Source organism: Siniperca chuatsi, linkage group LG19, assembly GCF_020085105.1.
Source record: "Siniperca chuatsi isolate FFG_IHB_CAS linkage group LG19, ASM2008510v1, whole genome shotgun sequence".
Taxonomy (NCBI): Eukaryota; Metazoa; Chordata; class Actinopteri; order Centrarchiformes; family Sinipercidae; genus Siniperca; species Siniperca chuatsi.
Window position 1 is genome coordinate 19435580 of NC_058060.1, and position 14452 is coordinate 19450031.

At 38.9% G+C, this 14452-nt stretch overlaps 1 protein-coding gene across 1 annotated transcript in view; it reads left to right on the forward strand.

Annotated features, from left to right (window-relative positions):
* The first annotated feature begins 265 nt into the window (after positions 1-265).
* Positions 266-14452, forward strand: part of LOC122866589 (protein disulfide-isomerase TMX3-like) — a 32097-nt gene continuing 17910 nt past the window's right edge. Inside the window, exons 1-10 of the mRNA XM_044176427.1 lie at positions 266-385; positions 632-689; positions 1315-1354; positions 3003-3126; positions 3936-3981; positions 7059-7139; positions 7592-7691; positions 7943-8020; positions 8404-8470; positions 13421-13519. Of these exons, the coding sequence (XP_044032362.1) occupies positions 292-385; positions 632-689; positions 1315-1354; positions 3003-3126; positions 3936-3981; positions 7059-7139; positions 7592-7691; positions 7943-8020; positions 8404-8470; positions 13421-13519 (787 nt within the window). The 5' untranslated portion in view covers positions 266-291. The remainder of the gene's footprint in view (positions 386-631; positions 690-1314; positions 1355-3002; positions 3127-3935; positions 3982-7058; positions 7140-7591; positions 7692-7942; positions 8021-8403; positions 8471-13420; positions 13520-14452) is intronic.

Here is a 14452-nt window from a genome sequence, read left to right on the forward strand (position 1 = left end):
AATTTAATACAGATAAATACAACTTTGGTTTGATAAATAAAGATGATTAAATATTTTTAAAAAGCAAAATACACATGTAGGCCTACTATGATGCTCATAACATAATTTCTTATGGTGATCTATTGATATTCACATATATATATATAACATTATACTATTTGTCCGGAGTAACGCACCGGTTATAAGGTTTTTTGTTGCTGTTTTTTAAATATTGGACTTAACAATAAATAATCAAAGATAATATGCAGCTGTTGGTGCCTGAAGCCCTCAGGAGTCTGCGTAAACCCGCGCATGCGCAAAAGGTCACGATTTGGCAGCTGTATTTCCTGCTTGCTGTTTTCACTCGAAGCGATGGCAGAAGTGAAAGCTTCCCTGATTTGTGGAGGTACGTTCACTTTTTATTTCATGTTCATTTAACACTAGACTATACATGTTATCACAGTATCTGTTAAACTGACTCTTAAAGCTCCTGTTGTTGAAACCGTGAAGCAAATTGATGCACAGTTAGCTGGGGCGACAGCTTTAGCTGGTGATGCTTCAGTCATGAGGTTTCAGGCTGGAGGGCAGAGACGACAAAGCTCTTGTTCACATTAATATAACATGTACTTACATTTCTGTTTTAATATTACAGTTGTAGCGGCTTTCCTAAGTTCAGCGGTACTTGCATTTGTTGAAGATCTAGATGACACGTAAGTGATGCACTCCTGAATACCTCTGCTTCAATATGTCATCTTCCTGCCACTGTCACATTATAGCATGATCACGCAATGCAACTTCCGAGTGTACCAACAAACTTGATGTAGATGCAAATCAGAGTTTAGTTCAGTGCTTACTTCTTCCCTGTTAGAGGAAAAACATGTAGTCATTCTAGTTTGGCTTTCTTCAAACTTGTGCATATTTTGTTTGATGCAATTTTACCATATTTTTTAAGGGTTCATCAGGTTTCTAAAGGGGGAGGGAGTTGTGATTTCATCTCAGGTTTCCAGTTGCACAGTGCTTTTTTTAAATGGATGCCTGTGCTGCAAAGTCTGTAGAGATTTTGTCTCTTGTGTATTTGTGTTTGTGGGATCATCTAATTTGTCTCTTTTTGTAATTGGGAGCTTTTTCTGCAACTTTTTACAAATAATAACTTACTTCAGTTCTGTCATATCCTCATATCTTGAGTAGTAATTGCTCTTCTGTCTGTTGTGGCATTATTTTTTTATAACATGTAACAAGCATCTTATGATGTGAATCGTTCAGTATACAGTATAACATATGAGTACCTAGTATTGGCTAAAATGTAAAAACTGCGTTCGTTCTTCTTTTTGACAGATTTAAAGACACCAGAGTGAACGATATCTGGCTGGTTGATGTGAGTCCGACATTATACACACACATACACAGACACACAAAAACCAGTCTGGGTCCATTCAGCTATGCTTTAGTTTATATCAAGCACGCCACTGTCCGGATCATCCCCTGCGGAAGTGGCACCAGTCAGGGTGGGATGTAGGAGGGCGGGGGCCGAAGGGGGTGTGCAGACTGTCCTCTGTGTTTGTGATTAGTGATTGAGAAGTCATGCATGCCGGGCAAAGCCAGGGGGATCGGAGGGGTTTATATCAGCGTTTGTGTCTGGGTCCATATAAGCAAATCTAGCTCGAGCACCTGCAGCTGCTTTCACTCCTAGTTTGGGAGGCAGGAGTGAGTCCTTATGCTGGGAAGATTTGAGATTTGTGTACAGTAGTTATTTGTAGCTAGCTAGCCTAAGGTGGAAATCAACGGAAATACTGGTAAGTTTAAAACACTGTAAAGGGTGACGAGAGTGGATTTTCACTGTCCCATTCCACTCCCACAAAAATACTCCTGTCACGTCCAAATCCCATGACAGAGTAAAAAAAAAAAATCCTGTCCCGTCTCAATCCTGGAAGAATTACTCCCGTCCCATCCTGTTTCTAATAAAAAAATAAAAAAATCAGAAAATAGCGTTTATTCATTTTAGAACTGCATATTTATATATAAAAATTACCTGTGATTCCCGGTCCTGCCTGGCAGTTTTTTTTTTTTTTTGCGAAAAAGCTCTAAAAACCCACTATACACTACCTGTTCAGCACCAATCGACAGACAGATACAGTTAGAGACTAGCTGGTGAACATAGTGGAGCATTTAGCAGCTATAGAGCCAGATATTTCCCTCAGGAGTTGGTAGAGAACAAAAACAGAGCCAAAAGAGAGTGAATATTGGACTTACATTTGCCAAGTGACCAGAGACACAACTCCAAATGAATTATAATGTTGCTTTGTAACTGCTGGATGTGTAAATAACTGTTTGCCAACATGTTTGCTACATCAACTTAAAAGGTGATAATATGTCAATGTTGTGTTCACAATTTGTTTCCGCTGCTCCCAAGTGGCCCAAAAAGTTGTTATAGGTTTAAGAAGTGTAAAATAAAGTTAAATAGCCCTGACCGTTAGTCACATTTGTGAAATTCAGTATTGTCGTTTTGTACTTAAAAAATCAATCACAGAGGTCATACACAATATCATGTAGTCTTTCGAAGTACAATATTGAGAACAGCACAGCTCAAACAGCTCTTAAAACCTTCCAAGGTCATATACACAAAAAGGCAAGGCAATAATTTTAAGCCATTTCAGTAGAAGCACACAACATAAAACAATACCACTGCCAAATATTTCATTTGGTTGGTGTGCTACTGTCAAATAAGGTGAAACTCAGTTTGGTAAATGTCGTATTTTCCCTGGTGTAAGATGAAATTGAAGTAAAAATAAAGAAATTTAAATGTTTTGTTTGTTTTTCTAAAATTAACCCTGGCACACACTCCAAATTCAGCACGGTAACATACAAAGATATGTGTGTGTGATTATATAAGAATATAGAATTTAGGATTTGGTTATTTACTATATAAATAATGTTATATTTTGTATGATTATACATCATTTTGAAATGTTAACGATGTGTTGCGCAGGATCTAAAGATTGCTTTCTTCTCTTGGTTATTTTCAGTTCTATGCACCATGGTGCGGCTACTGTAAAAAACTAGAGCCAGTATGGCATGATGTGGGAGTCGAGCTGAAGACCTCCGGGTCGCCTGTCCGTGTGGGAAAGATGGATGCCACTGCTTACTCTGGTGAGTAAATGATGAAGCACTGCAATGTCTTCCCTTGGGGCCTATTTGTCCCAAGGTGATTATTTCATGTGCTGGAGACAGAGATTCAACCTAATTGCCTGTGTTGTTCGACATCATGATGATGTCCTGTATGTAAAAGGCTTTCAGGTCTTGTTAAAAGCACCATAAACAATATTAAAGATGGACTTTGAATATTATTTAATGATGTTTATTGTAACATTGTCATGAAATCTCAATATTATTGTCACTGTAATATTTTTTGCCACAATAACCATACAGTGAAAAATTAGTATTGTGAAAGTGCTAGTAAAATTACAGTAAAATCCTCTTTTACATTATGCAGGCTGTGCTTTAGGAGTAATCCATGGACACATAGAATTTAATACACTGATTGACAGACTGAAACCTTATTTATATTCCACTAGGCTTTTAAAAGAGTTAGACTAAGTTATATGAGAGTTAGATTGATACCACTGTTATTATCTCGCCGTTAAATATAAAGCTACATTTAACATCCGAGTTAGCTTAGCTTAGTCTGGCTAGTTTCATATTTTCTGCAGCGACGTGAGAGTGGTATCAATCTTCTCATCTAACTATTGGAAAGAAAGTGATATGCGTATATCCCAAAATGTCAAACTATTTCTTTAAAACATAATTTTTTTCCCCCATTTTACACTTTGTCTGAAATTAAGAAGATATTTGAACCCTGTAAGAAGATGACAACAGGATACTTAAAACCTTTGAAGGGAAAGAGGATTCTCAGATATATTTTTTTGTTTGAGTTGCTACATTTGTTTTCTGTATTGCAGGAATGGCATCAGAGTTTGGTGTTCGTGGTTACCCCACAATAAAACTGTAAGTGTTATTTCTCTCAACCTACCACTAAAATCATAGTTGACTGTTTACTTAGATTCAAAACCTTTGTTTTTTGTAATTAGATTTTAAATACCTCTGTAACCATGCGCGCTGTTCACTTTTTTTGCAAATTGCTGTAATTTTCTTAACCACTCAGCGCAGCTTTGAATTGGCCTAGAGAAATCCAAATGAGATTAAAATGTTTATAGAATTTTGTACAGACCTACATGGTCTGAACACAGTATGATAATTAGTTCAATACAATATATCTGCAGAATAACTATTTCTGTGAAGTATTTGTTAAGCCTGTGTCAGAGAGGCAGTGATTCAACTTTATAGTTTGTTTTGAGGCTGTAATTTGTGATTTTGGTGTTGTATTATATTGTACAATGTATCCATTATTTTGCCCCCCTCCCTTCACCTCCTGTATCTCAAGTGTCTTTACTTAAGTTTGTTTTGTGTTATTATCGGTATCCTTTTACCCCACTGTTGTCTTTTTTCCTTTGAGGTTTGGCCTGTTGAGATGCCCTTAGATGACTTATTCAGGAGGGAACAAGGTGTTGTTGCTGCGTCCTTTAGACATAACTAAGTTACAAACTCTGTTCACACCTTTTGAGCTTGAATTTGATTAGATTCAGCCCTCCTGGATGCTGTCAATTATATAAATGTCTTGGGCAAAAAACTGTGTTTAAAATCAGCTTTAGCAATTTAAATTTACCTTTGCCTCTTTCTTATATTTTACTTTACTCAGGTATGTCCCAAATCAATTACATTTATCTTGTGATCTATTGATTAACAAATCAAGAGTGATACTATTTCCACTTGTGAACTATATCAACTGATTTTTCCCATGTGTCTCATCACTTTTTTTTGTATGCAAGTGACATTTTTAAATAAAATTAATGAATTTAGGTTGTCCGCAGCTGCTCAACAGCAGAGCTCACGTTGTCTTGAGAGAAATTATCATTCTACATGGCAGAGTTTCCTCCATATATTTGAAACAGAATAATTTATCTGCACACTGCCATAATGGGCTCCCCATTTAGTTTCATCAAGCTCATTTGGGAAAGTGCCACAGGATCACCGCAGGGTTCATAACATTAAACCAAGCAAGTGATGAAACATCCATCGAAGAACACGAGATACCTCCCTTGGAGACAGAAGGAGACTTGATTTAGAGTTCTGTTTCCCCCTGAGTTCATTAAGGCCTGTGGGGTGATGCAACCTTAGCGATCCTTAATGCATTCTGTGTGTTGTAGGAGCTCGACTCAAGCAGTTTCCTTGGCTGGAACTCAGTTAGACACAGTCATTTGTTTTGTTTTTTCATTAAAGGTGTGGTGATTTAGATTAGCTTGACCTTTTGAGGTGAAAAAAGCTTTTCCTGTTGGATTTGCTGTTTCATCAGAACATCTTGTAAGAGACAGGTTGTCGTTGCCATGCTCAGATGTCAGGCACAGACTTTAATTGTGCCAAAGACAAGTGCTGTCTTTAATGGGCTGCAACTAATGATTAGTTTAATTTTCAGTTAATCTTTTGATTATTTTTTCAACTATTTGATTGTTTAGTCTATGAAATGTAAAAACACGTGAAAAATGGCTCTAATAAGTTTTGAGAGCCCCAGGTGACATCTTCAAATGTCCAAACCCAAAGATATTCTGTTTACAATCATATACTCAGTGGTCACTTTATTAGGTACACCTGCTTGTTAATGCAAATATCTATTCAGCCAATCATTTGGCAGCAACTCAATCTATAAAAGCATGCAGACATGGTCAAGAGGTTCAGTTGTTGTTCAGACCGAACATCAGAATGGGGAAGAAATATGATCTTTGACTGTGGAATGATTGTTGGTACCAGACAGGGTGGGATCTCAGAAACGGCTGATCTCCTGGGATTTTCATGTATAGCAGTCTCCAGAATTTCCAGAGAAATGTGCGATAATCAAAAAACATCCAGTGAGCAGCTGTTTGGTGGGCGAAACTTCCTTGTTAATGAGAGAGGTCATAGGAGAAGTGCCACACTGGTTCAAGCTGACAGGAAGGCGACAGTAACTCAAATAACCAAACGTTACAACATTGCTATGATGAAGAGCATCTTTGAATGCACAACACGTCAAACCTTGAAGTGAATTTTTTTTCAGAAAACACACCGGGTTCCACTTCAGCTAAGACGAGGAAAATGAGGCTACAGTGACCACAGGGTCACCAAAACTGGACAGTAGAAAATTGGAAGAACATCACATGGCCTGATGAATCTCGATTTCTGCTGCCACATGCAGATATATGGTCAGAATTTGGTGTAAACAACATGAATCCATGGATCCATCCTGCCTTGTATAATACCACTTAATACCAATTGTGCATTGTTTAAATGCTACAGCCTACCTGAGTATTGTTGCTGACCATGTGCATCCCTTTATGACCACAGTCTACCCCAGCAGATCATAAAGCACACATCATCTCCAGCTGGTCCCAACATGACAATGAGTTCAGTGTACTCCAATGGCCTCCATGGTCATCAGATCTCAATCCAATAGGGATGTGGTGGAACGGGAGATTCGCAGCTGCGTGATGCCATCATGTCAATATGGACCAGAACGTTTCCAGCACCTTGTTGAAGCCGTGCCACAAAGAATTCAAACTGTTCTTGTGTCTAATACCCAGTATTAGAAAGGTGTACCTAAGAAGGGCCAATGAGTGTATAAAACAGAAAAGTAACAAATGTTCACATTTGAGAAGCTGGAACCGACTAATATTTGCCATTTTGATTAAACAACTAAAACAATTAATTGATTGTCAAAATAGTTGCTGATTAATTTTCAGTTGATTGACTAATCAAACAATTTAGTTTGAGCTTTGCCTCTGCTGTAATGTTCTTTCCCTTTTGTTCACTGAATGAGGGTTTTTCCCCCTGAATGCAAAGTTCAATGTCATGTAATTGATTTCCATTTTATTTTATTTTCACATCAATGTTTCAATTAGCATTTTCACTGCACAATACAATGAATGCTGCTGAATGGTTTTACAATTAAAATATCATCCTTTCAGTCTTGTTTTGTTTCTGTCTCTCCTTTTCAGGTTAAAGGGTGATCTTGCCTATAATTACAAGGGACCAAGGACAAAAGATGATATTGTAGAGTTTGCCAACAGGGTGGCAGGGTAAGTCACAGCCTTCAATCACCACTTCAAAAAGAAATTACATGAAACTGATAAATAAATAGAACTCCCCTTATTCCACAGGAACACATGCTATACTAATCAGAACCGTCCAAGCAAGCTTATCAATGCCGACTATATTTGTTTCATAGCTCAACGGATTTCCTCCTCTGATCAGTTTAAGCCACTGTATCAACTGAGCCTGACAGATTTCTCCTCCTTGAGGGAAATAAAGCTAGATCCGTGACAGAGGGGTTGATCAAAAGCTTGGCTCTGATTTGAATCCAGGCCCCTGCATATTGTTGAATCTCCACTGGGTGGCGCCACCAGCACAGAAATCAAGACCAAAACTGTTGGAGTTTTAACATCAGTTATTACATTAGTATGCCATTTTTGTGCTGAATAGGATTTTACTCATTAAAATGAACTAATCTGTGTGGGTTTTATCTTTCCAGACCGGCAGTCCGGGCACTTCCCAGCAAGCAGATGTTCGAGCACATGATGAAACGACATGACGTGCTTTTTGTGTATGTCGGTGGGGATTCTCCTCTCAAAGTAAGCACCATTTATGTCACCCAGACATGAATCAAGATTGCTGTTTTATTCTAAGCACCCAGCTTCTTAAGAACTACCACAATGCTATAACTGTATTGATTGAATGATAAAAGCACTGCTCTGCTGCTGTTGTAACATCTTTTAACAAAGAATAGGTAATACCCTCTAGTGTCTCACCCTTTACAACTGTTTAACACTGATTTATTGAAAGCTATTGTGTAAATGCTGAAAGACCCGTTTTGCCGTTGCAGGAGAAGTACAACGACGTAGCCTCTGAGCTCATTGTCTACACTTATTTCTTTTCGGCTTCAGAGGAAGTCTTTCCAGAGGTAACGCTTTGAGTATGCATCCTTGAATTTCAGAAAAAAGCTGAAATCACTTGTGGAGCGTTTCATATTTATGACATTAAACGTCAAACGTCAATACAATTGAGTATTGTGCATCCAGTTGATGTTTCTATCCTTGCTAGTTTTCCAGATTGAAGTAAAGTAAATAATTAAATTTTTTTAGCATAGTTGTCTTCCTATAGCTGCATGTACAGATACCAGGCTTACAGGCTGTCTTTATTAGTATATAACAAATGTCACAGTTTGCTCCAAAGCCCTGCTGCCAACAGTCTTGTCCCACATTTTGCAGCTGCACATACATTCATAGAGTCAAAAGGATTTATGGAACTCAGTTTTAAATTAAGTATCTTTTGTTTTTTCAACAGTCAGTAACTTTGCCAGAGCTTCCTGCGGTTGTAGTCTTTAAGGACGGAGCCTACTTTACCTATGATGGTGAGTATTGTGTTACCCTGTCTTCATCCACTGTTGTCTTGGGGCACTTTTGTTCAGTTAGTCATGAAAAGGCAAAAGAAATTGTTTAAGGGGCCAGTAGGTTGCCATTTGTGTACCGCTCCTTGTCTTTTTCGTCTTTCCTTCCCTGCGATCCTTGTTTTCACTAGCTGTGGTCCTCTAGTTTTCCCGTCCCTGCTGCTGTTCTTTCATCTTCCTCATCACACTGAGTTATGGTGTGCCTGGCCCATCATAAAGCACCCAGGGCTCTGCCCACTATTGTGTGTGCGGTGAGGCCAGTGATGTTGTGGTGGACATACAGTACATAGCAGGCCAGGGTGGAGGGGAGTGAGAGACCACAGTTTAGGGCAAAGAAACCACTGCAGAGCCGGTACTGTATATGCAGTCATTTAAAGCCAAGAATGTAATCACTGAAGCAGCCATCAAGTCTCTGCAAAAAGATCATATTTGACGTAAGAGGTTTATCGGAGCTGCTTTTTGCTGTTGCCCAATTTGAAGCTTCTCACCGCAACAATGTGAGTTCACCACATTCCTCCATGATGTCTTGTATTTTGCTGCCGCTGAGGGCCTGAGCTGGGAGGCGGAAGCGGAAGTGAAGAGCATCAAGGCACAATGCCAACACAAAGGGGCCCCAATAGTGGCTGTTGGGCAGGTTTGGTGCACGGTGTAGCGCCCGGAGAACAAAATCCATCTCCGCCACCGCCTGCGAGTTCACATCCGTCTGCTCCACCTGACCATTATGGAAAGGGGGCTTCCTGCACCAGAATTGCAGCAGGAGAGGCTCGCCACAGTAGACGTTGATGACAAAAACTCCGCACTCTGCAGAATCCTCCAGGACCTTGACACGGAGGATGTGGTGAAGGTCTAGCATTGCCATGGTGACGGCGTATTAAGCTTATCAAGGACTGAGAAGGTGAGCAGCATGGCAAAATCACGTGGTTGTATCCTTCCTCATATGACGGATTTCTCCTTTCCCTTTCAAACCTCTAGAAACTGTAGAAGAAAATTGCTCTTATTATTAGGAAGGTGAAAATGGAGGAAAAATAATGTGTAGCTCATTAAGCACTTACCTACAATGACAACAAAAAATCCATTTCTCCACTGTGCATCAGAGTAAATAGTAGCCTGTTCCCTTTTTTAACACCAGTGGTCCTCAGCATCTGGTTTCTCTCCAGCTGTGCTGTTCTATGTTTCTCAGAGGACTGGTGTCACTAAAAAACCAATTGACCATTTTGGATTAGGGAATAAATAAGGCTGAGGCAACTTGTGTGGTTTTCTATGACACTCACTTTGCATGATGTTCTGTCAGAAGCTTTTTATCGAATGTTATTTGGCTAGACTTCAGAGACACATTTGCATAGGCACCCAGTGACTGTTTTATGGCAGACTATGACGTTTATTCAAGTGTGTGGATGTATAATGCACATATTTTATTTTATATTAGCTGAATTGTTTTTATCTACCAGCTACAGAGGCTGGCAGTTCCTAGGATATACAAGCAACTTTTATCCTCCCCCCTGGTACTTGTTTTTGTATGAGAAAGAAAGTCAGTGCACACTTAGGGTCTGAGTTGTCATTGAAGCTGCACTGTCCACACTGGCCTTTCGCTTTGTGTAAAATGATATTTGACGTATTGTTGTTGCGCTTTGATTGATTTAGTGCACATCACAAACAGCGGCATCCCTTTTGAAGAGCGCTGTTAAAATATAGTACAGCACAGAGGCTCATACATATTTAATAACATAAAGCCTCAGTTTCATGCTGCTATACAGGCCTTCATTGTTATTGTGCTTCAAGAGCTAAATGGTTTTGTACATTGTGCATGTGCAGTGAAATCTACTGGGCTACATATTGGTGCTGTAAGAAGACAGATAAATGTAATTTGGATTTATGTTAGTCTACACAGTATGCTATGTGCAAATGCTTCACTCCAGGAATGTGCTTTCAAACATGTTTTAGGTGTTAATACACATTAGTTTTATACTCAGAGCCCAGCATCAGGCTTTCTGTTAATCTGTTTCAGTGGTTTATGGTTTGGCTTTGCCACACCTTCTATGGAAAGGTATATAAGACAGCCAGCTGTGTTGCACCACTATTTTGCATGTGTTTATTGGGAGCGCTTGAATGACAGGCTGCTTAACAGTCCCATGAATGTGATGACAAGATGAGATCACACTTAAAAAGATGATAACATACTGATGACGGCACACATGGACAGTATTCACTTATTTGAACTGGCAAAGACAACAAGGTCAGTGTGGATGAAATGCTGATGAAAAGTGCAATAACTGGTCGTAAGTGTTGACCATATTTCCCACACATGTAATATCCCCACTATATTGTAATCCAGTTATGTTAGTTGTTAGTGTCAGTTTCTGAGTTGTCAAAACATTTGGTTGGGATAACTCGGTCGGTCTACCACTTTCTCAGCAGCTATTGGATGGATTACCATGAAATTTGGACAGACAGACATTCATGTTCCCTTCAGGATGAATTGTAATGGCATTACATCACCATCATTAGCCAATCATTGATGATGATAATTTCATTATTAAACAAGACAGGAGTCTATAGCAATGCTAGCTGCTCTCTGAAGCTGTACTTAGGAACAGTGGCATTTTGAGTTAAATGCTAACATCAGCATGCTAACATATGACAATGCTAGCACACTGATGTTTAGCAGGTATAATGTTTATCATGTTCACCATCTTAGTTCAGTGTCTTACCATGCTAATATTTGCTAATGAGCACTAAACACAAAGTACAACTGAGGCTGATGGAAATGTCATTAGTTTTGGCCTGATGATGGTACTAGATGGAAAGTCAGAGGATCATCAAAGATATTCAGACAGTTCATCCTAAGGGGAACATGAATATGTGTACCAAATTTCAAGTTAATCCATCCAATAGTTGATGACTCTAAACCACAAATGTCAACCTCATGGTGGTGCTAAAAAGTAAAAACAAAGTGCACACGTCTCTTGACCAAGTTCCAATAATATTGTAATATTATATTATTGTTATATATTGTCAGCCTGCTTTCTTCCATATCAAGTAGCTGATTCCATAAGTGAGTTACATATATGTTCATATGGTTCCCATCCCTCCAATAGCCAAAGCATTTTCATTGCAAATCTTTAAGCATTTCTCTTTTCTATATAGTAAGAAAGCAAGACATGTTTTCCTGTCATTTCACTGAGCTTTCTTTCACTGTAAAATACATCCATCTTTTCATCCCGTGCCACCTTGAGTGTCTCACCATGTTTGAATTATCTTTGATGATATTACCTTCCTCGTCTGCCTCTCTTCTATGTCTCTCCCTCTGGTTTTGTTTCTACACTATTTGCATCATCTTGGAGGTCTTCTGCGCTATTAACCTTCATCCTTGAAATGTATTGGAGCAGCCTCCTCCCTCCACTCAAAACTCTGACACTGGATCATCCTCTCTCCACCCACTGTCTGTTTCTATTGCTCCTCCTGCCCCTCATCTTTCTCTCTTGTCTCCCGCTGTGTGAACTCTGGGCTGACAGGCTCCTGTAGGGCAGTATGGAGATTGTGAGGTTGGCGCCCAGGAAGAGAGCAGCTCTAATTTGTTTCAAGGTTGAAGCTGGTTCAGGCGGAGTAGAGGTTCATCAGGCTGTACACTCACAGTATGGGGCCTTCAGCTCTCTCTCGCTTCTGGGAAAAGAGAGTCAGGCAGCTGCATGCTGTCTGTAAAGCCAAAACATCTGTGGAAAGAACTCTGTGGAATGTCTACCAGATTGACTGACTGACTCAGCAGCCTTAACAACAACACTGCTCTGCCTTTGCACAGCAGAAGCACTGACAAATAGAGTGCATTGCATTAAGGTCATTTTGATTCTAATACTAGTATAAGCTACGACCTTGGGATTTTAAAAGCGTGCTCAGGTTTTAGGTTGTCATGTTCAGTATTAGACTCCTAGCTCCTTTGAGGCCGTGCAGCTTAAGAACCATGTAAAAGTCATCAGTGTTCATGTAATTATTGTAATGGTGGCAGAAAGGTCATGATATCTTATTAACTTGTCATAATGAGGTCCCAGATACATTTGACATCAATTATGAGCATCCTGTAGCATCTCTCAACTGGAGAAAACAGTGTTGTTTAAGCAGCCTCACTACACCCGATTTATACCCTGGAGGTACAGACTCTGCATGTTGCCTCCAGATGTTAGGGTAGCAACAACATGTGGTTCACATTCAGGAAGCAATCCTTTATTTTACTTCAGCTTATTATTTATTTATTTGTTGCACTTCATCATTTTTTGTTTTGTGCCTCATGCATCTGTTGAATTATGCATTCGCTCCAAATGTGTAAAAATCTGCCAAAACTGTGTTCTGAAAATGAATGTACATATGTGTGGAGAATCATTTACAAACCAAATGTGTGTGTGTGTGTGTGGGGGGGGTGGTTTGAAGACAGAACGGCATAATAGCATCCCAGAAAAAAACAGCAACGGTTATTTGATAAATAGCAAATTAATCTTTTTACAACATGCTTATTGTGGACAATCCAGACTGAACAAAATGTTCTTTCGTTTATGTCTTGGAAACCAAACTGATACTTTGATTGTTTACCTCTGGATTGATTCCCAATCTGCTCACTCTGAGTCACAGTCCGTTGTGCTGTTTCAGATCCAAAATAGCTTCCCTGACTACTTAACCCAGAGGCAGCCCTCTGTCAAAACAATTTCTGATCATTGTTTAAATGACCTCTGTCTATGACTGCTCAGCTTGTGCCCTGCTCTTTATTCCCTAGAGAACATGCAGGTGGTAAACATTGTGATCTTCTTACAATCCAGGCATCAATACACTGTTCTCCTTTGCTTTTAATATTGACAGGTTGTGTGCTGAATGTCAATAGGCTTTTTTTGTGCTTCTCTTTCTGAAAGATTCTGTCTCTCTGTGTTGCAGAGTATGAAGATGCTAGTTTGTCATCATGGGTGAACAAGGAGCGCTTCCAAGGATATCTTCAGATTGATGGCTTTACACTATATGAGCTTGGAGAAACAGGTGGCGTAGGCATAAAAAATGTCATCCATTCATTACTGTATATGTTCTTTACTCCCAAACTGCATTTTTGGGTATGTTTTACTTTCCCCCAGTTTAGGTTTTTATGTATATTACTCTCCAAAATGTAATCATGACTTGTTGTTCCAAATACAGGGTAAATGATTTACATAGGTATAGTTTAATTTTAGGGCTGCAACAAACTATTATTTTCATTATTAATTAATTTGCTGATTATTTTTCCAAGGTCCAAGGTGACGTAGTCAGATGTTTTGTTTTATCTGACCAACAGTCCAGAACTCAAAGGATATTAGTTTACTATCACATAAGAAATGTAGCAAATCCATTTGAAAAGCTGGAAATGTTTTGCATTTTGCGTAAAAAATCAGTTAAATGATTGTTTCAGATCTGTTTTATTTTCAAACATTTTAAATGGCTATGTTTTGTAGCATATAATTGTAAGCATAATCTGTGGGATTTTTTATTTTTTTTCAGTGTATTTTTAGTTTTGCGTCCTTTTTACTCTTAATGATTATGGAACCAAAGTCAATAGTCAACATTTTTAAATTACAGAATGAGTACCAGCATATATAATTTGAAGTGCATCAGAACTATGCACACAGCTTTACTCCGCTTGTACCCTTAATTCTACTTTGCACAAAAATCCCTAATATTTAGCTTCCCACCCCAAAATATCTAATCTGCATTATGATACTTTATAATTAAAAATCAGACATTTTAGAGCTGCTCTTGTCAAAAGCTCCATGTGAATATATCAGCATTAATTGTGTATTGGGACTGTGATAGAAAAGACTGTCCCTTCCCTCTAGATTTAGACCATGTTGCTCTACTTGCTCAAATGTACATACACTTTCTCTCCCACAGGAAATTTAAGCTCAAGAGTGAAACACAAACTGTCTCTTAATGGCAGTAAAT